The 21,905-nt window shown below is 41.6% G+C and overlaps 1 protein-coding gene across 3 annotated transcripts in view; it reads right to left on the bottom strand.

Moving 5' to 3' along the window:
* Positions 1–368: 368 nt before the first annotated feature.
* OSTN (osteocrin) overlaps positions 369–21,905 on the bottom strand; it is a 54,458-nt gene continuing 32,921 nt past the window's right edge. Inside the window, exons 1-5 of one of the 3 annotated variants that reach the window (XM_063338684.1) lie at positions 17,027–17,075; positions 9,972–10,070; positions 6,933–7,150; positions 3,204–3,283; positions 369–2,885 (exon numbers count right to left, since the gene is read on the bottom strand). In XM_063338684.1, the coding sequence (XP_063194754.1) occupies positions 2,863–2,885; positions 3,204–3,283; positions 6,933–7,150; positions 9,972–10,070 (420 nt within the window). In that variant the 5' untranslated portion in view covers positions 17,027–17,075 and the 3' untranslated portion in view covers positions 369–2,862. Of the gene's footprint in view, positions 2,886–3,203; positions 3,284–6,932; positions 7,151–9,971; positions 10,071–10,254; positions 10,332–17,026; positions 17,076–21,905 lie in introns of those variants that run through there. The other 2 variants (XM_063338685.1, XM_063338683.1) reach the window with 2 other exon arrangements.

Genomic DNA, 21,905 nt, shown 5'->3' with positions numbered 1-21,905 from the left:
AATTCATTTATTAATTCGGAGCAAAGGCAGGGATGCGCTCTCTAGTCTCACTCTCAGCATGTCACTGGAGGGGTCCTGTCCTTTCTCCTAAACACGCAGAACAGAAACTCTTCCTCAGGTGCCACCTCCACATCATGGCTGCTCACACCTCACCCATGCTTGGGCAGTCACTCTTGCTAAAGTTAATGACCCACAGGCAATAATTAAAGGGATTTCCCTTAGACATTCTAGTAGACCATGTTGATTTATCAGCATAAAATCCTCACAGGCATCTGAATGGATTTGCAAACAGCCAGCACAGGGCAAATCTAGCGTGCAACGGATGCTGGAGTATATCCTCATTTCACATTTGTTGACTTTCATGCTATGCATGCTGACTGAAGCTATCATCTATGAAAACAAATTGTGGGTTTCAGCCTTTCAGACACCATCATATTTTAAAGAGCATCTGCCACTTTATGGATTTTAAAGAGCGCTTTTTGAGCCACAGGAGGTCTCAGTGTGCTCTGCGGCAGATGGAGCAGAGGAACAGAAAGGCTGCTGCTTTCTCCCAAGTAATCCATGCCGTGAGGTGGGAGCCAAGAGCAGGACTGACGCTTCCATCTCCCAGTCCCAAGCGAAACCATCACAGACACCTCTGTCCTGCTTTGCTTTCACATCACCCTTCAGATGGAGGGCATTTCTGCACGCAACTACAGGCTTTAAAACCCAACTTTATTTGGAAGCCCAGGCTAACACCTGCCAACTGTTACAATACTTTTATGATCCAGCAATGCCTTTGCAAAGCTGCTGTGTCAGCATTGGATTCCTCTGATCTGAGTCTCCCCAAATATGTCAGGCAATGAATCTGTCCGTGCTGCTTTTGACAGACAGCTGTATAAATGGCCAGGTCTACAACACTTCCGTAATCTGCCCTTGCCCCATACATATGGCTGCTTTACAAGCAGATTATTTTCAGACTAGCTGGATGAGCTCAGTGCAATGAGATAACTGTTTACTAAACCGCAGGGCGGGCTCGGCATAGGTGGTGGCAGTGCACTGCAGAGGACAGGGTCTGGGCTTGTCTGCATTTGCCAATTTGCTTCTAGCATGGACAGAAAATCTTGTCTCTCATCAGCCAGTCTACACGCACCCACTCAATCCAGCTCTCAGAGCCTTCACCTGCAAGCTTAAAGGCAGAAAACGAGCAGTGGGACCAGCGGAAAAGCAGGGAGCAAAACCTCAAGATGACCATGGACTTACAGCTCTTCTTTCTTTCTAAGGCGTTGAAGATCTTGGTCTAGAAAGCATCTGCAGTGCTTCCCCTCACGGCAAGCATGACAATTCACCTAACTCAGCTAGAGAGTGCTCTGTTTGATGGGATTCACTGGTTTGTGAAGCTGCTGTCAGCAGCATTAGCCTATATCGGAGATGTCAAGAAAAGCAAAGTTTTTTGCAAAGTTTCTCTGGCTGGGCCAGTCCTGGTCTCAGGGCAGGGCTCTAAGCCATGTATTGGATGCTACCTGCCCTTCTGAGAGGGATCCTCACCTCCCACCATGGCCTGAACAGGAGCAATTGCTCCAAAATCCTACTCCTCAGAGCAACTTTAACTTCAAAGACTCATTGAATTCCCAACTCCTTTTCTGTAGCTGACTGAGAAGCTGACTGTATTTTTCACCCATTTTGCTAGCCAACAGCCAGGTGCTTTGTGCTTCACAGAAGATCAGGAAATTAACACTTACGTCCTATCTTCAGCCTTACTGGCTGCCTAACTCAGGGTGCTTGGCAAGAATCTTTTTTTTTTTTCTTAGTGCCGCATAATCCCTTTCTCAATGGATCTTCTTTGGTAATTCTAAGGTTGATTTATACCTAAGAATAGCAATCCAAGGAATTTAGCTGACATCGATCAAAGCCCAAGAAGAAGCATGTGAGGTTTAGAAAATGTCAGCTAGGAATCTGAGCATTGAGATGTCAGCAAACAGCTCTTTTCAGCTATATTTTATAATCTGGAAAGAAGTGAAAAGCATGAAACAGGATTTAAGATAACCTGTTTTACTCTGAAGTGGAGAGGACATGTTTACATTTTACCAGAGTGAGAAATTCTTGAACTTTAAGAGTTGGACGTCTGATTGTGCCCCATGCGCTCATCAAGAGGCTAAAATAAGGCATATGATGCAGATGGCTTAGGAAGTAGATGACTTCATATTTGGATGCTATCCTGTGTTATGCCTAGGGAGGAGTGAAACGTATTCGTCAGCTTAGAGGAGGAAACTAGAAGTCTCACCACATTTCAGGATCTGCCATACGATGAAAACATGTCTAAATATGGCGCAGAGATAAGGGAAAGACTACTAAATCACGAGGACAAATACTAAGGTATTGTCATAGTTCTTATTCAAACTCCTAGTGAAGTCAGTAGACATCTTCTCCCAAACAGCAGTTCAAATAATTCTAGGTTTGTCCCATAACTGTTAAATCCTCCCTTCATCTACCACACAAACACTTTCTTGAAAGAAACGTGCAAAGCAAACTGTCTGCTTTTCATGGACTGCTGTTGGCATCTCCGGAAGTTTTATTTTCAATCCAAAAAATCTAACAGTCCTTGCTAGGATAATGAACTTCTGCTAGTTTAAGAAATAAATGCCATGCAACTAAACTATATACATATTTTCTGTTCCCTCCTATCAGTGGCACAGTGCACAACTGTCAGAGCATTCTGACCTGATGAACTGAATTTGTTATTATTTGTAAATGCAACATTTGTAAAATGCAACGTGAAACAGATTTTGCAGGACGTCAGTTCCTTGCGTGTTGAATCTTTAGCCAATGACAAGACATGCTGTGATGCATCTTCTGTATTCCTGAAATGTTTCCAATACAGCATCAATCATTCCGAGCAGAAGTACCTGTAGGCAGAAAAGCAGTAAACATTACATTTTCCCATACCAGAAATGCAAGGCTTGGATAAAACACACTGTAAGGTGATCTACGGGAGATGGAAAATGTTAGAAATACTTGTTTTCTTGCAGGGGGTTTCTAATTTAGGGCATTCAAACTAAATTGACGGTCACAATCCACATTGTAAGAAGACGTCATTCCCCAAACCATCTTTTCCAAGACCTACTGGCATGACTTGAGTACCTCCACATAACTGAGAAGGGGGGGAGGTTCTCTGAGCCTGCCCACACCGGGAGTACTTTGGCTTACTTGCAGGAACTGCTAACCCTTGGTGTTGCCGAGACGGCTCACTCCGATTCGGTCGAGAGGAACTCCAAACCGTCTCTTAGGCAGCTCCACCGCTTTCCTGCATGGGTTAAAAAAGGAAAGAAGGAGGGAAAGAATGGGGGAAAGACATCATAGGAATAATCAAAATGTTACTACATCTGTGATTCCTCCATTCACCCCACTAAAAACTTTTTTGTTGAGGCAGAACAGCTGTGTAGGAGCAGCCAGAGATGCGAGTGTTTAAAAATAAGATGCTTCACATGTCTTACAAAAGAGTAGGCAAGATTGCACCCATTTTACAGACTGGCTGACATTGATCCACTATCCCTGTTTTTATTTGGCAGCAAACGATTCTCAGGTTAACTGCTGTTCATAAAAGAAAGGAGATACACCACATGTATAAAGAGGAATTGTTTTGTGCGTAGCATCATATAGTTCAAGTGACCCATTAGCGTGGGTCTTCGAAATCTCCAGGGCCAACTGAGGCCAAGGTAAGCAGGGAGGTAGAAAGTGTCGCACAGTAACCGAGGGGACACGTCGGAGGAGCCCTAGCAGGATTTTCCTATGGGGTCTCCTGAAATGCACTGTTCTCAAAATTGTATAGTAGCAACCCTTCGATGAGATAGAAAATGGGAGGGTTTGTTTTGGTTTTTTTTTCCTCCATATGGTACACTTCCTGATGATTTGATGAATGAGGGCATGAGGAAAGTGTGAAAGAAGTTCTCTGCAGGAATATTTTGTTATGATTTCTTTTTAATACAAAAAAGAAGTTTTCCCATCTTAATTCAGGATTTTTGAGCATTTTTTCCACCAGCAGAAGTTTTATTTTAATTAATTGTGAAAACGGTGAGATTTTCTGCAGCTGAGAATAACCTCAACTTTTGCCCTTGGAAATACTTGCCAGAAAAAATGCAGGTCCAAGAGAAACCCTGGAAAACGAACTCTGTTCTCTATCAGCCCTTGTCAAGGAAAATAAATAAGAAATTTTGTTCTTTAAGTTTGCAAACACAAAGTAACTACCAGGAGAGCGTGCTATGGTGCACTTGAGTCCAACTTTAACTGCTAGCACTCCCGTGCTCACTCAGCCTGTGGCTTTGGAGGCTCTGCACACCCTTCACAGGACTATCCGTCTAGTCCATGGTCTCCTCCAAGCAGTCTCCTTCCCTCACACCTCTTGGGCATGGGCCCAGAAGCATCGTTCCAGCATCAGCAGCCCATTTCACGCTGCCCCTTTTCTAGCTACTTTCAGATGAGGTGAAGAAACAGGAACTGACAGTGTAGCACGTACGCAGGGAGCACCACAGGGGTCATGGTGGAGCAGCTGCAGAACATCGCAGATGAAGGGGAGACATTTCTGTAGCGTTCACTCTCCCTTCCTCAAACACCTATGTATCATCCAGCACTGTTGCGCTAAGCAAAGGGCAAACAAAGGGCAAGAAAGCAACAGGCTGATCCCTGATCCTCAGTCTGTTCCCTCCAGGCCAGCGCTCTTACTCCCCACCCAGGTGTAGGCACAAGCTGGTGGGGGGCAGGTGGGGACAGGCTGCTGGACTCATACTGAGCCTGACTTGATATACAGGGGAATTAATTTCCCAGATTGGATCAGGGGTGGGTTCCGCATCATTAGTTGTAGCATCGCCGTGCTCTGTAGTTAAACAGAGACAGAAATTGTAACCCCGTGCCAAGGGGAAAGGCTGAGCAGGCAGGTTGTGCAGCGGAGCTTCCCCTCTTGCGGCCATCCCGAGCCACGACAGGACAGTCACCGCTCCCTCCCATCTTCCAAACCAGACTGTGCCTATTTCAGCACTTACTGGCGACAGAGTGATGTTTTCTATTTAAAACATCCTTTTCTAAGATTCCCAGAATCTCTTCCTTTCCGTCTGTCTATGGATCTTTCTACATCTTCTGAAGACTTGTGTGTTCTTGCATGCTTTTCCCATGCTTTCAAAGCTTTATAAATCAACGTTGATGAGCAAGATTAGGATCTGGACCCTCCTGTAACTGCTGGGTACCACAACGATGTGTTAAGTGAACTTATATTTCAACTGTACTTTTCCAAAAGTTTCTGCTGTGTTGCCAGGCACCACACACGCTGTATTAATCCAGGGGGCTGAATCTATTTAACAGCTTTCACACTTCAAAAGTCATTTTCTGGTCTCTAAAGGTAACCCTCTCAGCTGGTACAGGAACGGGCTGTTATATACTGTGTGCACGACAGTGACGGGGTGCTCAATGCTCTGCTTTCCTCCCCTAAGGGCAGCAGCCTCTGCCTGTTTCCACCAAAAGGCAGAGCCTTTCCACTGCTTCGCAGCGCTCATCTGATCTGCGGCCCGTGCTGATGGTAGTGTCTGACTACCAGTGCGGTGATCAAGGCAGCTCAGGTGGTTCTAACAGATGAGTCAACCCCAAACTCCAAAGCTAATCAGCTCCCCCAAAGTGACAATCTCAACTGTGCTGATGAAGCTGTGAAAGGAGGAATTTTGTGCAGTGTGTCGCTCATTTGCATGAGGCTCATTGTTCAGAGAGAAGCTGTTAGAAAACTTAGACAATTTTCACCACAATTTCCCTTTTCCGTGTTTTTTTTTTTCTTGTACTGCACGTAGAATCAAACAAGATTTCCACCCAAAAAGCGTGACACAAAGGGGGAATACCACGTACTTTTGCAAAAAAGGCACTGCAGCTTCAAAAATGACCTTGTATTTCTTCCCCTGAAAAGGGAAAACATGCTAAAAAGCAAACAGAGAATGAGCTGATCCTGATCTCTTGAAGACATATACAGAACAGAATAGTTCTACCCAAGGTTTTAAGAATTTCGTGTTTTATCACTTTTTGGCTGCAGTCAAAAAGTCCTAGTAGCAGACCGGGTGGATAAATGGAAAAACAACAAGAAAATATTGCAAAACTCTGCCTGAAAAAAAATACTTGTAACGTTGACTGGCTCTTGTGAATACTTTCCACTTCCAGATTAAGCTTTAAGCATGTTATTAAATACTTTGCGGCATTGGGGATTCCATCCAAAAGAAGACAGTTACCAGAAGAAGGGAACAAGACAGTTAAGCTCTTTCAGATATAGCAAATGGCCCCTTGAGCTTTACCCCAAGCTCACTGGTTCTCCCCAGCCATATCAAGTGTCATTGCTCAGCCCTGTTATAAACATGCTTATTTTCAAACCTGTACTCTGACGGTATTGCTGTACTGCTGTATTGATCAAACCCTGGCTTATCATAAATTGACCAAGGTCTTGAAGCCCACTGTATTAACCGTCTGCCCATTTTCACAGTGTGTTCTTCATCTTGCTATTCAAGATGTGCACACCGTACCTGTTCTTCACCCCAGCCTCAGGAACACCTAGCCCTGCCCCTCTGCTTTTGAACCTCAGGCATATTTTTGCTTGAAATAATCTCATGATCAAAAAGGCCGTTTTGAACTGAATGTTAGCTCACATCAGTGGAAAGAAATGCACTAAAAATGCCTATGCTTGAATGTCCTTTGTTAGCTGTATGGCACTGTAGGGATAAATGAACAAGTGCATGTATTATTCATCACAGCTGAAGGATTACACACCACGCAACCAGAATGGCTTCTGTAGAGAATCTGGTACGCTGATAAGAGGCACCTCACAACAACAGTAAATGTGCTGGTGGCTAAAGCTAACCCATATGTCTCCAGGACACCTACCAATGGCCTTCTGCCAACTTTATCACTGGTAGGAGCACCTAAGAATTTACCTCTGTTTGCCTTTAGCATCCACAGAGGTTGAAGAAATCCTGTCAATCGGGGAGCCAAATCCTGGGAAACTTCTTTTCTTCTTGGTCTCGGTCACCTCATTCTCCAGAGACACCAGCTCATCAAGAAGGAATAGTTTGGCTGCCAGGTTGGTGGCTGACTTCTCTTCGCTGGCAGTGGGATGTGCTCCCATGCCTGGAGCAGCAGAAGGTTCCAAAGGCTGCAAAAGAAAGGGGAGGTGTTTGCTTGTTGCCCAAGTTCCAGAAAAACCATTTGAACCAGTGTCACAGCAGCAGTCCTATAAATACAGAATCACTAGGATACTAAACCTGGGCCAATGCTTTCAAACAAAGTTCCTTCTGTGAAACGTGGCCATTTTCCACTCACAGGAGTTTGCCATAAAAGGTTGTGATATTTTTTTGATAGAATTACACTCATCTTCATTATTATTACAAGAATTATCAAAATGTATTGCTTCACAAAGCCTGTTTTTGTAGACCAGCCCACTATCCCTCTCTCAGCAGTGTGATGAGTATCAGTTATAGCATGAACTGAGTAATTTAATCCTTTTTAAAAATGCACTCACCATTACCAGACTCCAATATCCGTCCTGATATTTTTCAGAAAACTGATTTTCACTTTTTAATGCTAATAAATAGTAATGAAAACTTACACAGAACTTTCCATACAAAGCTGACAAATTAATGAATTGTTATGCAAAAAATATCCCAAGATAAACTTACTCAGCACTGACATTTAAAGAATTTATGCAGTAACACTATGGGGGGAGGAGGAAAGGAAAAAACAGTATGTTGGTTTAACACAGAATTTTGAACCTTGGTTATGACATTAGGCTTAACACCTTTTCAAAACCAAACTAGATTTCGCTATCCAGAATAGCTGAGAATATTGGAGTCTATCAAGAGAGAAATGGAACAAGTCAAAGTGAAATATTTGCTTTGCAAATGACAGAAAAATATAGGGCAGCAGCTAGTCTATGAAAGCAGGCGTCAAGCTCAAATCATTCTCTCTTCAGACGAAATGTTTGCTGTCTTGCTCCACTTCATCTTCATGGAAATAGAGAAAAATTTCTAATCAAAACTTTTATTGTATGCCTTGAAGCAGGTTTTCCTCTATCTTTAGAAGCACACCACTAACTTTCTTATTCATACACAGTGAGTTCAGTACAAATGTAAAGCAAGCCATTGCACGGGTGATGTAATATGCCTGTATCTACTGGGTCCATACCATAGTTGTGGTGACGACATTTCCCACTACTGATGGGTGGCATAACTGGTGGTGGAGTGTATAAAACTGTGATCTTTACGTAAGGAAGAGCATATGCCCACGATGATCATACAAATGATGTCGCACTGTTAGTTCTTTTGTACAGAATCTCATATTGTCATCTGACTTTACTTTTTACGAGCCTCAAGTGCACTGAACAATCCTTTCTGTTCCCTTTCAGGGTTATAAAACTTTCATAGAGGTTTGCAACAAAATTATGCCTTTAAAAAAGGCTGAACTCTCCCCTCTGGTTAGTGGGGATAAATATCTACAATAACACTTGAAACTATAAGGTAAAAAATAGCCTCTGCTCTTGAGTACTTTGTGCAGTCCCGCTTACTTTGTCTTAAAAAGGATATAAGAGAATTACAAAGATACAGTTAAAATGACAATCAGAAGTAGACAACAGTTTTCCCATGGTGAACCACTGAAGAAAGCACGACTTCACAGATAAGCAGAGAGATGAGTGTGGGGCGCAGGGGATAAAGTGGAGGGTTTGTAAACTTACAAACAACAGAGGTGAATAAAGACTAGTAATTTTTTCCTGAAGAAAAAGAGCTCCCCAGTCCACCCAGTGAAGTCACCAGATGGTGGATTTAAAATAAATATAAGGAGCTACATTTAAACACAGCACATGGTGTTTGCCAAAGGACGTCATGGATACCGAGATTTTTAACTGTTTCAAAGACAAATTCAGGCCCATCAGCAGCTAAAACATGCCCTGGTCCAGTGCATGTCTCTGGATCAGGAAGTTTCTGAAGATGTTCTTGTATTTTTTTCACAAAAATCTGTCACTGATAGAGACAGGATACCAGACCCCTGTGGCACCGGAACCGCAGCCGCTGCAGCACTGCTGCGGGGAGTGGTTCCCCCAAGCCTTATTTTCTATAACAAGTATTATTTTGTACAATTAGGGCACGCTCACTTGAAGACAGAGAGCAAGGCAGAAGGATCCATCAGTATTCTTCAGTATGCATTTAACTTTAAGCTGATATTAAAAACCTATGTAAAGACCCTTCAGCCAAACAGTCCTACTTTGGTAAAACTTTTAAATTCCTGATATTTTTATGGCATGAAACCGTTACATAAATACCTTTCCTGTCAGACCTGCTTTATGTCAAGATGACATGAAAAAAGAAAATGCATTAGAAGCCTTTTCAGGTGCAACATCTGCATATCATACTGGATGAAACGTGAGACAGTTCTTCCATTTCATCTGCCGCTTTCCTTCAAAGTTTAGGCAAGTTATTTTGCACCTTCCCTTTCCTGGTCTATTCTGTCTCCTTTAATTTGTAACTTTAGTGCAGGTGGTCTTCTCTCAGGGATCTCCTCATGGCTTCTGAAAGCTGCAGACTTCTCCTGCTATTATTTATCTTTAAGAAAAATGAAACCTTCCTTTCAGTGTTAGAAGAGTTTGCTTCCCCCCTCCATCACCTCCTTCCCCTCTTTGGGAAGTTTTCTATCCAAAGTCACTGGACAATGTTTTAACACACAGAAAATCCCACGGTGCTTCACGAGAGGTTGAGTGAATGTGAGTGAGACTTCCTTCTGTCTGTCCTCCCAGAGACATTGCAATTTGCATCATTCTTTTCACTGGGGAAGTTGTCCTGCTCCTGCTTTGCCCTCACAGAGTCAATACTGACCATTCACCTTGCGGCACAGTTTGGAGACCATGGTGTCTTCCACACTCTGTGGCCAAGAATAACCAGTGGAAGAGCAGCCTTATGTGACAACGACCAGAAACATTCACCTACCTCTGGCGCTGCCTCCGTGAGGAGCACTGAGCTAGAGTGCCACTGCAGCAGGGTAATCACAAGGGCCAAATGCACCACGACAAGCTGGAACTGCAGCATCTGCAAAAGAGAACAATCTATTAATGGTTTCACAGATGCATTCCCAACTTCCCGGAGAAACCTTCTTCCAAAGGTCTTCAAGAAGTGCAAGCAAAGGGACATTCTGTTCCCATGGCTGTTAATATGCTTTATTTTACAGAGCCACTCCGTAAATCCCAGATAGTGCCAGTTGAGAGCCCTTCACCTCTGGGTGCAGAATCAGCTCCCTCCTCTTTGCTCTTTTACAGCCCTGTGGATCTTTTCATTCCTTTTCTGCACAACGGCCCAGTCCTTGCAGTGGTAAGAGTGATGAATGCAAACTTGCGTTAAAAGCAGATGAACCAGACACTCACTTGTAAGCAGGGGACTTTGGCTTGTAGCCACCCGGGTTGACCCTGACCTCCTCGCGTGCTCGACAGGTGCCTGAAGCTGTTACAGAAATCACGCACCTCCCCAGCAACATTTTGAAAGCAAGGCTACATTTCACCAGTTCTCAACGTGAGTTAATGGTATCCACAACTTCCAGGATTTTCTTGGGATCCTGGGGTAAAGTGATTCAGCTCCCACACCTGGGAAAAACTGACACAGGAATCCATTGCTCGGACTGGTGGTGTTCTGACCACCTCCCACAGCTGTAGAACTGATGTCAGTGAGAACTGGGCTGGGACCCCTAGTGCCAAAGGCATCTGCTAATTTGCTGATTACTCTTTCTCCAGGTCCTGCCCCAGATTACAATTCAAGCCTGATCATGCTGACTCTCTGCTTGGCAAAAGCAGAGATAGAGAGAGTGTATAAATACATTTCTGTGACGTATGATAGTTGTTTTACCCTCTGCATAGAAAATTTCCCATTCGATCAGGCAGAAAACACATGGTAAAAAACATTTGGCTTTGTACTTTTTCCCCACACTGCAAAGGAGAAAAGCCACAAAAGTGTTTGGAGTCCAGTTTTAAAAAGTGAAGATATGACATTTGTAGTGTTGTTTCTTGAAACTCCGTTTCTTGCTTGGCTTTTAAAATACATTTTACATGTGTTTCTGTTATTTGGTTACCCCGTTATAGATTTTTTTTTTCCTTTTTTTTTTTTTCCCCTCAATATTGTCCATGAGGGATCAGCAGCGAGGAAGAAAGCTGCTGGTTATTCTGTAGGGGCGAAGCAGACACAGTTCACTGGAATCAAAGGACAAAGACAAAGCAGTAAGCCAGGTGGTACCGCTGTCTCTCAGTCCGATGGCAACAGCCATTAACATCAGACAAGGGTCTGTGTGGATGTTTTTAAAGCTGAAACCCTCTACAATGTATATTTTTGTATGTGGGTGTGCATTGAAATTTGAAGTAGTCGTCTACTACCTTCACAGGTAACCACATCCTGATTATCTGGATACAGAGACATAAAAATAAATGGCAAGGTTAAAAACACATGTTTCTTATGATTTAAGGTCTATGCTGGTATTCATTCAACCCGAAGACCAAAGAGATAAAAATAGCAACTGGTACACTAATCAAAATAAACATTAAGGCACCTGCAACACAAAAGACATTTGATTAACTGGTCAGAACTTGATGCCAGCGAAATTAGAAGCAGAGGAAATTGCAAGGACTTGAAGCTTGGCTCTAGTTCCCATGGAAATAAGTAGCTAAGAAGCAATGTCACTGGTTTAAAAGGGAGCAAAACTTAAGTCCAGCAAGAACCTGTTGTGCTGATTTTCACATGGTACTGTGACCAAGGTGGGAGAAAGAAGCAGGTTTGGTCTAGTGCAGCAGTTTAGCTCTAGAAAAGCATTTGCAAAACTAAGAGTGCAATGAGGACTATGTAAACACACGTCTTCTGCCAGTCTGGCACTTTGCTTTCCACCTTCAGCCATGTCATAGGCTCTTTGTTGTTCCAACCAGTCGTTGCTTTTTCTCCTTGAGCTCATTTGTTGCAATTGGGTAAGCAGAGCCCTCCTGCCAAGAGGGGCCTTCCCAGCCATGCCCTGGTTATTGCTTCACCCCATCCACGTTTTACCTTGCCCCATTCCAAGAGAGACCTACAGCAAAGCTTGGCAGTATTTGTTACTGAAGGAGAACAACCAAAGCTCTGACAGCCACCTTCTTTCTTGAGAAACCTTGAATTTCCAGCTTTCTTCTGAAAAACTCTTCATCACAAATTTCACAGAGCTAGGTCAAGGGATGGGGGTATAATTCCATGTCTTTCATATCTCAGGGTCTGTTGTTATCTGACATAAAATATGGTTCACCCTTCACTAAATGCAACTGCAAGTCTGAGATTCAGACATATTTATGTGGTTTAGTGATATTTGAGCTTGAAATGTGTCAAAACTAAAATTCCTCATATAATTAGGTATCTTTGTTGCAAGTCCAATTAAAATAAAATTAAAGATAAAAGAGAGAACATTATTCTACCTTATCAAAGCAGGATAAACATTCAAAACTTTTTCTTAGGAATCTATGCAGAGCCATTTTCCAAGAAAAGATCACAAGAAAGCAAAATTCTTTACCAAACAGAAACTGTTAAGTGTCCGACATCAAACCAAAGGACTTAAAAGATGTTTTTCTTTAAAAGAAAAAAAAAACCAACAACAAAACCCAAAATGACATCCTGAAGATAAGTGGGCTGAACAAACCCCAGACAGCGTGCAATTCATCACCAAGCTCCAAACCCATTGCCTGTCAAAAATGGTAACAGCTGTCATTGTTCTTACCCATTTGAACTATCATATTTCACATTACTGTGGAGATTACTCCGCAAGTATAAATCACAAGAGCTTTATTTTTCTTGCTGGCCTGTTAGCAAGAGAGCCGAGGCAAGACATCATGCCTTGCACTGTAATCTTTCACTTCAGCTGCCGCTCTGTATTGATGACTCTGCTCGGCTTGTTGCAACACCAGCAGGGGACATGCCGGAGCTCACCTGCAAATGAGGACCTTGTTCTTGCAATAAGCACGTTGTGGCTGAGCCTAGAAACCCTTGGGTTTTTGTGCTGCGTGCTCTGATACTGACCCGATGCAGAGCCAAGGCATGACTGTCCCATAGGCACTGGGAAGCTCCTGGCAGCACTCATTAGGACTCCAGTCCTTCTGCTATATGAGCACTGGGATGGTACTGGTGAGCCTCCATCACCTGGTAGCCATGAGGGTTTCTCACACCACACAGATTCCAACCAGCTGGGGGAAATCACGGCTGTGTCTGCGAGCCCATTTCTGAGATATTCTGTTGCTGCTTCAAAGCCACAAAATAGAATATTAACTGCTGCTACCTACCTTAATCAAAGGCACCACTGAGTCATAACTGGCCTCACCAGGCTTGGATTGGACACCTGATGGGACTCTACTTTAGGGCCAATAAAATTATGATGGATGAGTATCTTACCAAAAGAATAATTTATAAATAGCTTGTACAAAGCTCTGAGAATAAGTCCGCTCTGGCTGAAACAATTTTTTTCCACTTTTAAGAGTTGTAGCATGGATACTCTGAGCGTATTCGTTACCACAAAGCTGAAAATATACGCATACCAGCAGTCTTGGTGATTTCAGAAGCTCTTAAGGGACCCTGTATATCTCAAGTATCTTTTTCTAGTCATGTAAATATCAAAGGGAGAAAAATCAAAACAAATCCCACCCTTAGAAATAAAAAAGCAGAGTCCAAAAATAGGTTAGAGTGGTGTTTTTGCTCTCATCCCACAGACGAGATATGTAACGCTTTTTACATAGTGCTTTCTAAAAAGATACTGAAGCAAGACATTGAAGCATGGGACTTAGTGACAAAATGAAATGTAAGCAGTGTCACACACTCTGTGTTATTAATAATGTGTTTTCTGGAGTAGGTGTAGATTTTTAAACAATGCCATATATTTTATTAGATGTATGGTACCAAGTATTTTATGAGATATATGGTACTGACACTGTCAACTTCTACAATATAAACTTCCCTCTATTTTCATTTTCCTGACTATGTAGATAAATAGATGCAGGTAGGTTTCATCTGATGTAAACAGAGGGAACTTAGAATTCATGAAGTTATGCAAGAGGCATAAGACTAGTGATTTTGAGAAAATGTCTAGGTATTTCTGTGTCCCACATTAAACATTTTGTCTGAGAGTATTTCAAGGCCAAGGATGTTCCACTTTCTGAAATGAAGCTCCCATAAGATTTCTCAGGAAGGCACTTCAGATTAGTCATTGCTTTTCAAAGCTTTCATTTCAATAACTGTGTTCACTGTAACGATATAATTTCCAGTGTTTGGTGATATGAAAACATGTTAGGACCACGACAGTCATCTTTGCCCGTATTTTACTGAAGTATCTATTGTAAATGCTGACTCAGCTGTTGATAGCTGCACCTTTTGTAGACGCAAATGCGGTCAGAGGATGCTCAAGTATACAACTGTTCCTACCATCTGTGCTCAGATAAAACAGATTCAACGATGGCTTAGTCCCTGCAGGGCTCGACTAGAGTCAAGACCCTGCCCATGGAAGGAGCAAAGGTTGCGGGAGCAGCACACAGATCGCACGGCTTGTACGAAGAAATGCTGAAAGCGTGGCACTCGAGTTCCCATGCAGAGTACAGAAACTGTACAAAGGAACACAGACCTACTGGGACGCATTCTTTTAACAGACACAAGCATGAATCAAGAAACAATTAACTGTCACACGTGCACCAACACTTGTGGAAGACTAGTCAGTCACTGTCCTCATCTCATTTGAATAAAGAGCATGAAACCAAATGGCCATGCAGAACAAATAAGGAAGCTTCTCTTTAGAATGGGCAGGAAGGAGACAAGTTGGACACCTTGCAAAACCGACTACACTGTCTAATAAAACCATTTTTAGTTACAGATTTTAGAAATTTAAAACCCCAAACTCACTTCAATGCCATAAAAGTAGGAAACCATGAAGCAGGAGACACAAACAGAAGTGGTAAAACCCATCTAGAAGCCTAGGAACTATTGAATTAGGACACGATAAAGTGTATGGAAAACAAAACATTATTAGACTATTTTTCATTGCCAACAGACTCTCAACCCTATACTATTTATGTATATACACTGACTGAACATGACAACTTTTCTTAACATTTCTAACAACTTTACATTTAGCTTCCTTCCTTCATCTTTAGCATGAGAACTAAAAACTATTCATTGTTAGAGTGCCATCTTCAGCATTTAAAGTAAAAATAAGAAACCTTTCTTTCAATAAAAATCAAGAAATATATTGTGTTTTTCTATATTAGAAAAATCATCTCCTTTCCCAACAGCATTGGAGTGATACGTGGAAGTTCTTCATACCTGGTATGAAGAGTGTATTATCAGAATATGTTATCTATATAAATACATAGCCCATTTAAAGGCCAGTTAAAATAGCCTTCAAGATATGCCTTCAAGATAAGCTCTTAGGAGACAAGAATGGCATTGGAATTTCTTAACAAGAGAATCAAACACCGATGCGGATTTACTGGATAAACACTTAAATGTTCTGATCAAGGATATCAGCTGAAGAAGCAAAGTCAATTGCTTGGTGAAGATGCATTGCAAATGGAAATTAGGGAGTAATCTGTTTCTCTGGGCTGACTAAGATGAAAAGGAAAGCTGCAATCACTTGCAATCTTTGGCAGGGTCAATCAAGACACCTCTTACAACTGTTGTATGGTTCAAATTTTTAAATTTGCTGTTTAAGAAGCCCAGGGAAGTATACTTGTCATTCACTCAAAGAGTGAAAATGCAGCCCTAATCTGCTGAAGTCAGCGCAGCAGGTATTTGTAAATAATGAAGAACACCTGGTCCAGCCAGATATATTTTGCTGCTTTCCCATCATTAACACCATAGATTTGCGTGGTTGTTTGGGTTTTTTCTCCCTGATATTCAAAGTATTTTACAAGGAAAGTAAGTTGAGCTGCATTTTGAATACAGGTGGGCAGAGACAGATAAATGTAATAATTTGCTCCAGGCTTCCTGGGTGAATCAGTTGGTAGGGGCACAAAATGTCCCTGCGGTTCCTCTGCTTCCAGCTCTGCACTCCCCAGGAGAGGACAGCCATTCCGAATTGAAAAGCCACGTAAGGAAAGCTAAAGGCACTGTGAGCTTGTACTTCAAAAATTAGTGGATTCTGAACTTTATTGTAGCCTCTGGACATCTAAACCAAAGGTTATTCACATGTATTTACTTGTACAACTCCAGTCTGGGAGGCAAAAAATCCCCACTGAAATAGTTTTGAACTCCAAATGGAGAAATTACAATGATTATCACTGAATCAGAATCTGCCTTCATCTACAGTGGTACAAAGCTGAAGTAGTCAGATCACTGGATAATGATAATTACTCTGTTAGTGTAGGAATGTTTTTGCAGGGTTATTCTATTATTGTAGGAACGTGGCAGAATCTGGATCTACACTTATCTAATAAAACCCTTTTGCAGAACCATAAATTATTTTCCTAAATGGTTTATCTTGTGCTTTAAAATATATTATATGCAGCCAACTTGTCTACCACATATGGTATTTAGTAATGCAAAGGAACTACTCTGTCATAGTTCTTCAACTTATTTTAAGAAGTAATATGCATTTGACAATAACATATACAGAGGAAAATCCATAACAATATATACAGACAGCAGTTTACTACAAAGCACTGCAAAAGCATGAAACTAACTAGTCACCGTGGTAAAAAGCACTGACACATCTTGTTCAAATATTGGCTGATTAACTGAAGGAAATAAGTTTCCACTGAATATTATTAGTTCAGTTTTAGTAGCAAAAATACTAGGTGATAGGCATCTTATTATCTTAATCTCAAACTGGAAAAAGAAGCTGTGCTTTTCCCGTCAGACATGGGCATGTGTATACCTTGTGCATGCCTGTTAATGCAAAAAAACTTGAAAAAAAAAAAATAAAAGGAAGAAAGCACAGAAGGGAAGAAAGCTTCTGTAAACAGAGCAGAAGACACAAAACATCCCCAACCCATCTCTGTCCTCACTCCTCTTACCTTGCATTGGATACAAGCAATTCCAACCTTAATAGTCCTGCTATGTTCTTCCCCCTAACTTATCCCTAATGTTCAGCTTGCTTTCAGAGTTTTTATAGTCTCTGCTGTAGGCTACAAACTCCAATCCCTGCCTTTGCTTTCTCTTACATCATTTCTAAAGATTTTCCACTGATCCTTGCCCTAAACCTTTCTCTGTCCTGCACTCTCACACACATACTTGCCTCACATTTGTTATATTTATTGCTCTGATCAAGATGATTAGGTTAAAATTAAAGGTCTAGGGTTTTGTGTTGGTTTTTGTTTTTTTTTTTTTTTTCTTTTTTCTTTCAAGATTCAGACAGTCATGGGAGTAGAAAGATTTTCAGCAGCATCACCATTCCTCTAACCTCTCACTTTTGCAAACTGTAATACAGAAACTTGATGTCCTGATTTATTATTTTTTTGAGCTTTATTTCTTTGGGACAACAGGAATAACTTCAGAAGGACGGCATTAACATCAGGAAGAAATTAATTAGTGCATTTTTACTAGACCAACACTATTGTGAGATAAGCATTAGAAAAGGAGTGTGTTTTGTAAAGCAAGCCACAAGAACTTAAGTCTTTCAGACACTTCATTTCAGTTACTGAAATGATTGTAAAGTGAGCTATGAAGCTGCCTATCTTCTCTTCCCTGGCGGTACCAGAAGACCTATTTCTTCCCCTGTTAGCCTCACTAGGATATGTCTATCTTCTCTCTTGCCTTCTTTTTTTTTTAATCTCAGTTTTTAATTGATTCACACAGCAATTGTAGATCCATTTGGGGGTCTAAAATTCCGACCTGTGCAGGCTCCTTAACAGTTAATTCATAGTGACTTTATTCTCTCAACAGATAGGCACAGTACTGTCAAAATAGTTTTCACTCCAACTTGCCAAAAGCTCTTCCTACAAGCAACTGACAGTAAAAGCAAATTTCAAATGCAGCTTTGCAATAAGTGGGAAAAATTTGCCAGCCAAGGAGCAAATGCTTTGATTTCAACATCTGTCTTGATCAGAGTGATTAGAGAAAGACAAGAGTTTAATCATATTATCACACCGCTCATTTCCCAGATGAAGATGGCCACAGAATTTTGCAGAGCTGACTTAAAGTGCCAAATCAGGAAAGTTCATTGCAAAGCATGTTTTTGCCGCACTCCCTGACTGAGGTATCAGAGATGGCGGGGGCGGGGAAAGTCAACGGAGAATGAGAGCCTGGTTTTGATCATGAGCACAACACAGATGTACAGCCCCAGAGAACAAGGAGAGGCAAAGCAAGTAATTCTACAGCATCTCTCGGTGCAGGCAGGTGTAGGACTATGGCCTAGCGTAGCGCTGCAGAAATACGCATCAGCCACGTGCGCACCCACCTCAGGCTGGAGCAGGCAGGATGGGACTGTTGTCCACTGCAGGGCAAAACAGGACAGGGACGGCAGCTGTAGAGGTCCAAATGGGCTCTGTGGACACTACAGCCGCAGCAGAACCAAAAGAGCAGAGCTAAACAATGCCAGACGGCTGAAACACAGCTAAAAACTCTACCACTGGAGGAGAACTGGACTATGCTCCATTTTACAGTGCTGCCTCTGTTTAAACGGAGGCTTCTTGCTAGAAGTCCAAGGACACAGCAGTACTTGCCTGATCTGTATAAAACATGTGAGCAGGATCTCAGGAAAAAAGAGAACTATGATCTAACTACAAGATATTATTAGATTTATGGGGTACTTCTGCCACATACGACCAGGAGGTGTTGCTGACCAGCCACTGCAGTTCTGCGTGCTCAGTTTCTTTTTTTTTTTTTTTTTTTGTGTTGGAAAGACACAAGGCAGAACTCGCAGGCATCTACTCCTGTTGGGAGGTTTTTCCAAGTCCTACCTCAAGCTCTTTAGAGCAGGACCTCTGTAAGGCTCCATTCTGCCACCACATTTAGCGTTGATGAAGCTGGTAGGAGGCATGGCCTGTGCCACAGTGAGTAAGCTGATGACAGACAACCGAATGCTGGTAAAGTAGGCATTTCAGTATTTCACAACGCAGGGTGAAGCCTGGAGGATGGCCAAGACTCAGCCAACTGAAGCTTAGCACCTCACAAGAGTGAGTGTGGTGGTGGGCTGCAGAAAAAGCAGGAAGAGAAATGCAGCCATATTGTCATCTCCTTTGACTCAAAGAGGATGTCTAAGACCTGGTGCTAAAATTCGCTTTTAGGCCCTCCAACGACTGGTGATCCTATAACAAAGCTCCAGCCACTTTTGTACCACCTGGACCTACTGTGAGGTTGTAGTTTTTCCTGTTAGGTAAGTAATACACACTTTTTCTATTTCCAAATGAATTTATCACCGTTCTCTTCCTACAAAATCATACAATCTAAAGGATTTCAGAAGTGGATACTGATAGACACAACTATCATCATCTCTGACTAGGTGTGAAAGACTCGTATCTGAATAATAAGCCATCTTCATGGACTGCTACTTGACCTTAGAATAGAACATATGTTACCAGCACACTGTTTTTTTATGAAAAAAAGAAAAAAAAAAAAATAGAGTGTTAGTGTTAACATTTAATTTCTTGCTCTGCATTGACTTAGATTTAGCAAGAACTTATAGATACCTTTTGGACAACTTCTAGAGAAGGCTGATAAGGAAGCTTCCCAGATAATGAAAAAAGTATATGGTGGTTACTTAGCTGGCAGAGTGCACAAGGAACAGACATCCTCAACGCGACTGTGGTTTAATTATACTTACAATATAACTAAATTAGGGCAACCAAGAGTTTGGAAGGAATCTTTATTGTCTCAACCATAAATGAATAAACAAACATAATGTGATTTTCTCAACTATGAAGACAAAACCAAAGAAAGCAGAGGAGGTAAGGATACAAGCCATGATGCTCTTTTTGTTACCATCCAAGAGAAAGACAAGCTTGCCTCCCTGCCGCCCTCATGCTCTTGCAATTATTTTCTGAAATTCTTTCAATATTTTTGCAAATCAATTGAGTTAGCTCAATGTTTTCCTTAATTCCTTTCATAGACAAGTTCTTATTCAGCGAGCAGGAGTTAGCAAGGGTTCACTTGTGTAAGTGTTGAGCAATCTTGCTCTTCGTCAGCCTTGCCTCTGGAAACTATATTTGGGTTTGTCACACCTCGTCTTTAAAACCTTAGGAATAACACAGGAATATGGTGACACATGAATATGGTGACACGCGCTTGCTAGTTTTGCTGCACCATACTTTTAATCTTTTTCTTCCACTAAAACATGTACCAGTACTGTTACGTCACTGTGGTCTCAGTCACAGAAGTCAACCCCTTCTGTCTCTAAGTTGTCCCAAGGCAACTCCACCTTCCAGCCTCTTCAAATTACATCACCCTTTCCACTGATCACTGATTGCTCACACAAGGTTGCATATTTGTCATTTATAAATCAACAAGAATAGTGCGGGGTCCAGAAAGCATCGTGGACAAAGTAGTAGACCTCTCATCATGAATTTTAAATTGAGCTGGCATGGAGTAAAGGCGTGTGACTTGATACGTTCTGATTGTTACGATTATTCAGAGTTTCAGTGCATCATTAGAAATAGTTTAGTACTGGGTTTAGCATGGGAAATAAAGCCAACATTGCAGCTAGAAAAAGTGGATTTTTTGTTTAAGTTTTGAAAGTTTTGCCCCCAAATTCCAAGAAATAATCCAAGAAGTGTTTTCTTTTCAAATGAAAACCCTAATTTATTTTTATTTTTTTATAAAGAGCTGATCTCCACAAGTCAGGTGCTCAGCTGATACTGATTCATGTGGCTCTGAGATAAACAACTGACATATTTCAAATTATGATGCCTTCAATCTATTTTTATTTCTTGAGACAATAAACTCTCCTGATAAAATTGGCCCAATTCTAACACCAGTCTGAAAGTGGATTACTGTTCCACCAGCCTAACCAATACCCAGCATTTTATAGCTCCGTCACTGGTTCAGGGAGAACGTCCAACATCACTTTTGTGCACATATGCTCATATCTTGTCTAAAGAAGGGGAAACATTTTAAAATAACCACCACAAATTTTTAGTCAATATATAAGAGGGAATTTCAGAAACCAAGCTGATTCCCACCTATTTTCATATAGATATAGAGAGCCAGAGAGCAGATGACTCACTGTAAGACAGAACTACGGAAAAGAGACCCTGCATTAACAATGTGCACACAGGTTTTCCAATTAAAGGTACGTTCTACCTTGGAAGGAAAAACTATGTTAAGACAGTTATTTTAAAATCTGCAAGCTATCAAAGTAGCTTTTGCTGTGTCACTTCCATTTAAGATGACTCCTTGCAGCTACATAGATTTTGAGACGCAAAACCCACTAAGTGAAGGTAGCATATAAAACTGAAGACAGTAACATTCTTCAGGAATGTTAGGCTTCCTACTAGCAGTTTCTATATATGTACTTTTAAAAAGTCCTTTGTGCTAGAATTAAGTGCTTGTGATAGGAGCTCGGTCATGACATCTAAGAATCCATAAAAAGCACTCGCAAAACAAAGCAAAAATCCCAAACAAGGACGGTTTATTGAAATGCAAGCTTTTTTTTTGTAACAGTCACGCTATGATGCAGAAGGATGTGTTTGGAAATGAAAAGGACAGTTTATCTTTTGTGCCATGCCATTGGCTCCCAGCCCAAGATGGCTGTGAGGAGTGAAGATGGCCAAGAAGAGTGACAGGGCCTTTTGTGCTATGGATACAGCGGTCCACAGGCTAACGGACGAGAGGCAATGAAACCATACAAAGGGGTCTCAAAGTACTAAGCAAATAGTAATAATTCTGGGCCAATATGAGCCTGATCCTAATTCAGACTGGCAACACATCAATTAAAATCAGTGGATTGTGTTTCCATCC

This window comes from Chroicocephalus ridibundus, chromosome 6, assembly GCF_963924245.1.
Source record: "Chroicocephalus ridibundus chromosome 6, bChrRid1.1, whole genome shotgun sequence".
Lineage (NCBI taxonomy): Eukaryota > Metazoa > Chordata > Aves > Charadriiformes > Laridae > Chroicocephalus > Chroicocephalus ridibundus.
Note: the sequence above shows the minus strand (reverse complement) of the source record. Positions and strands in the feature narration are given on the sequence as shown.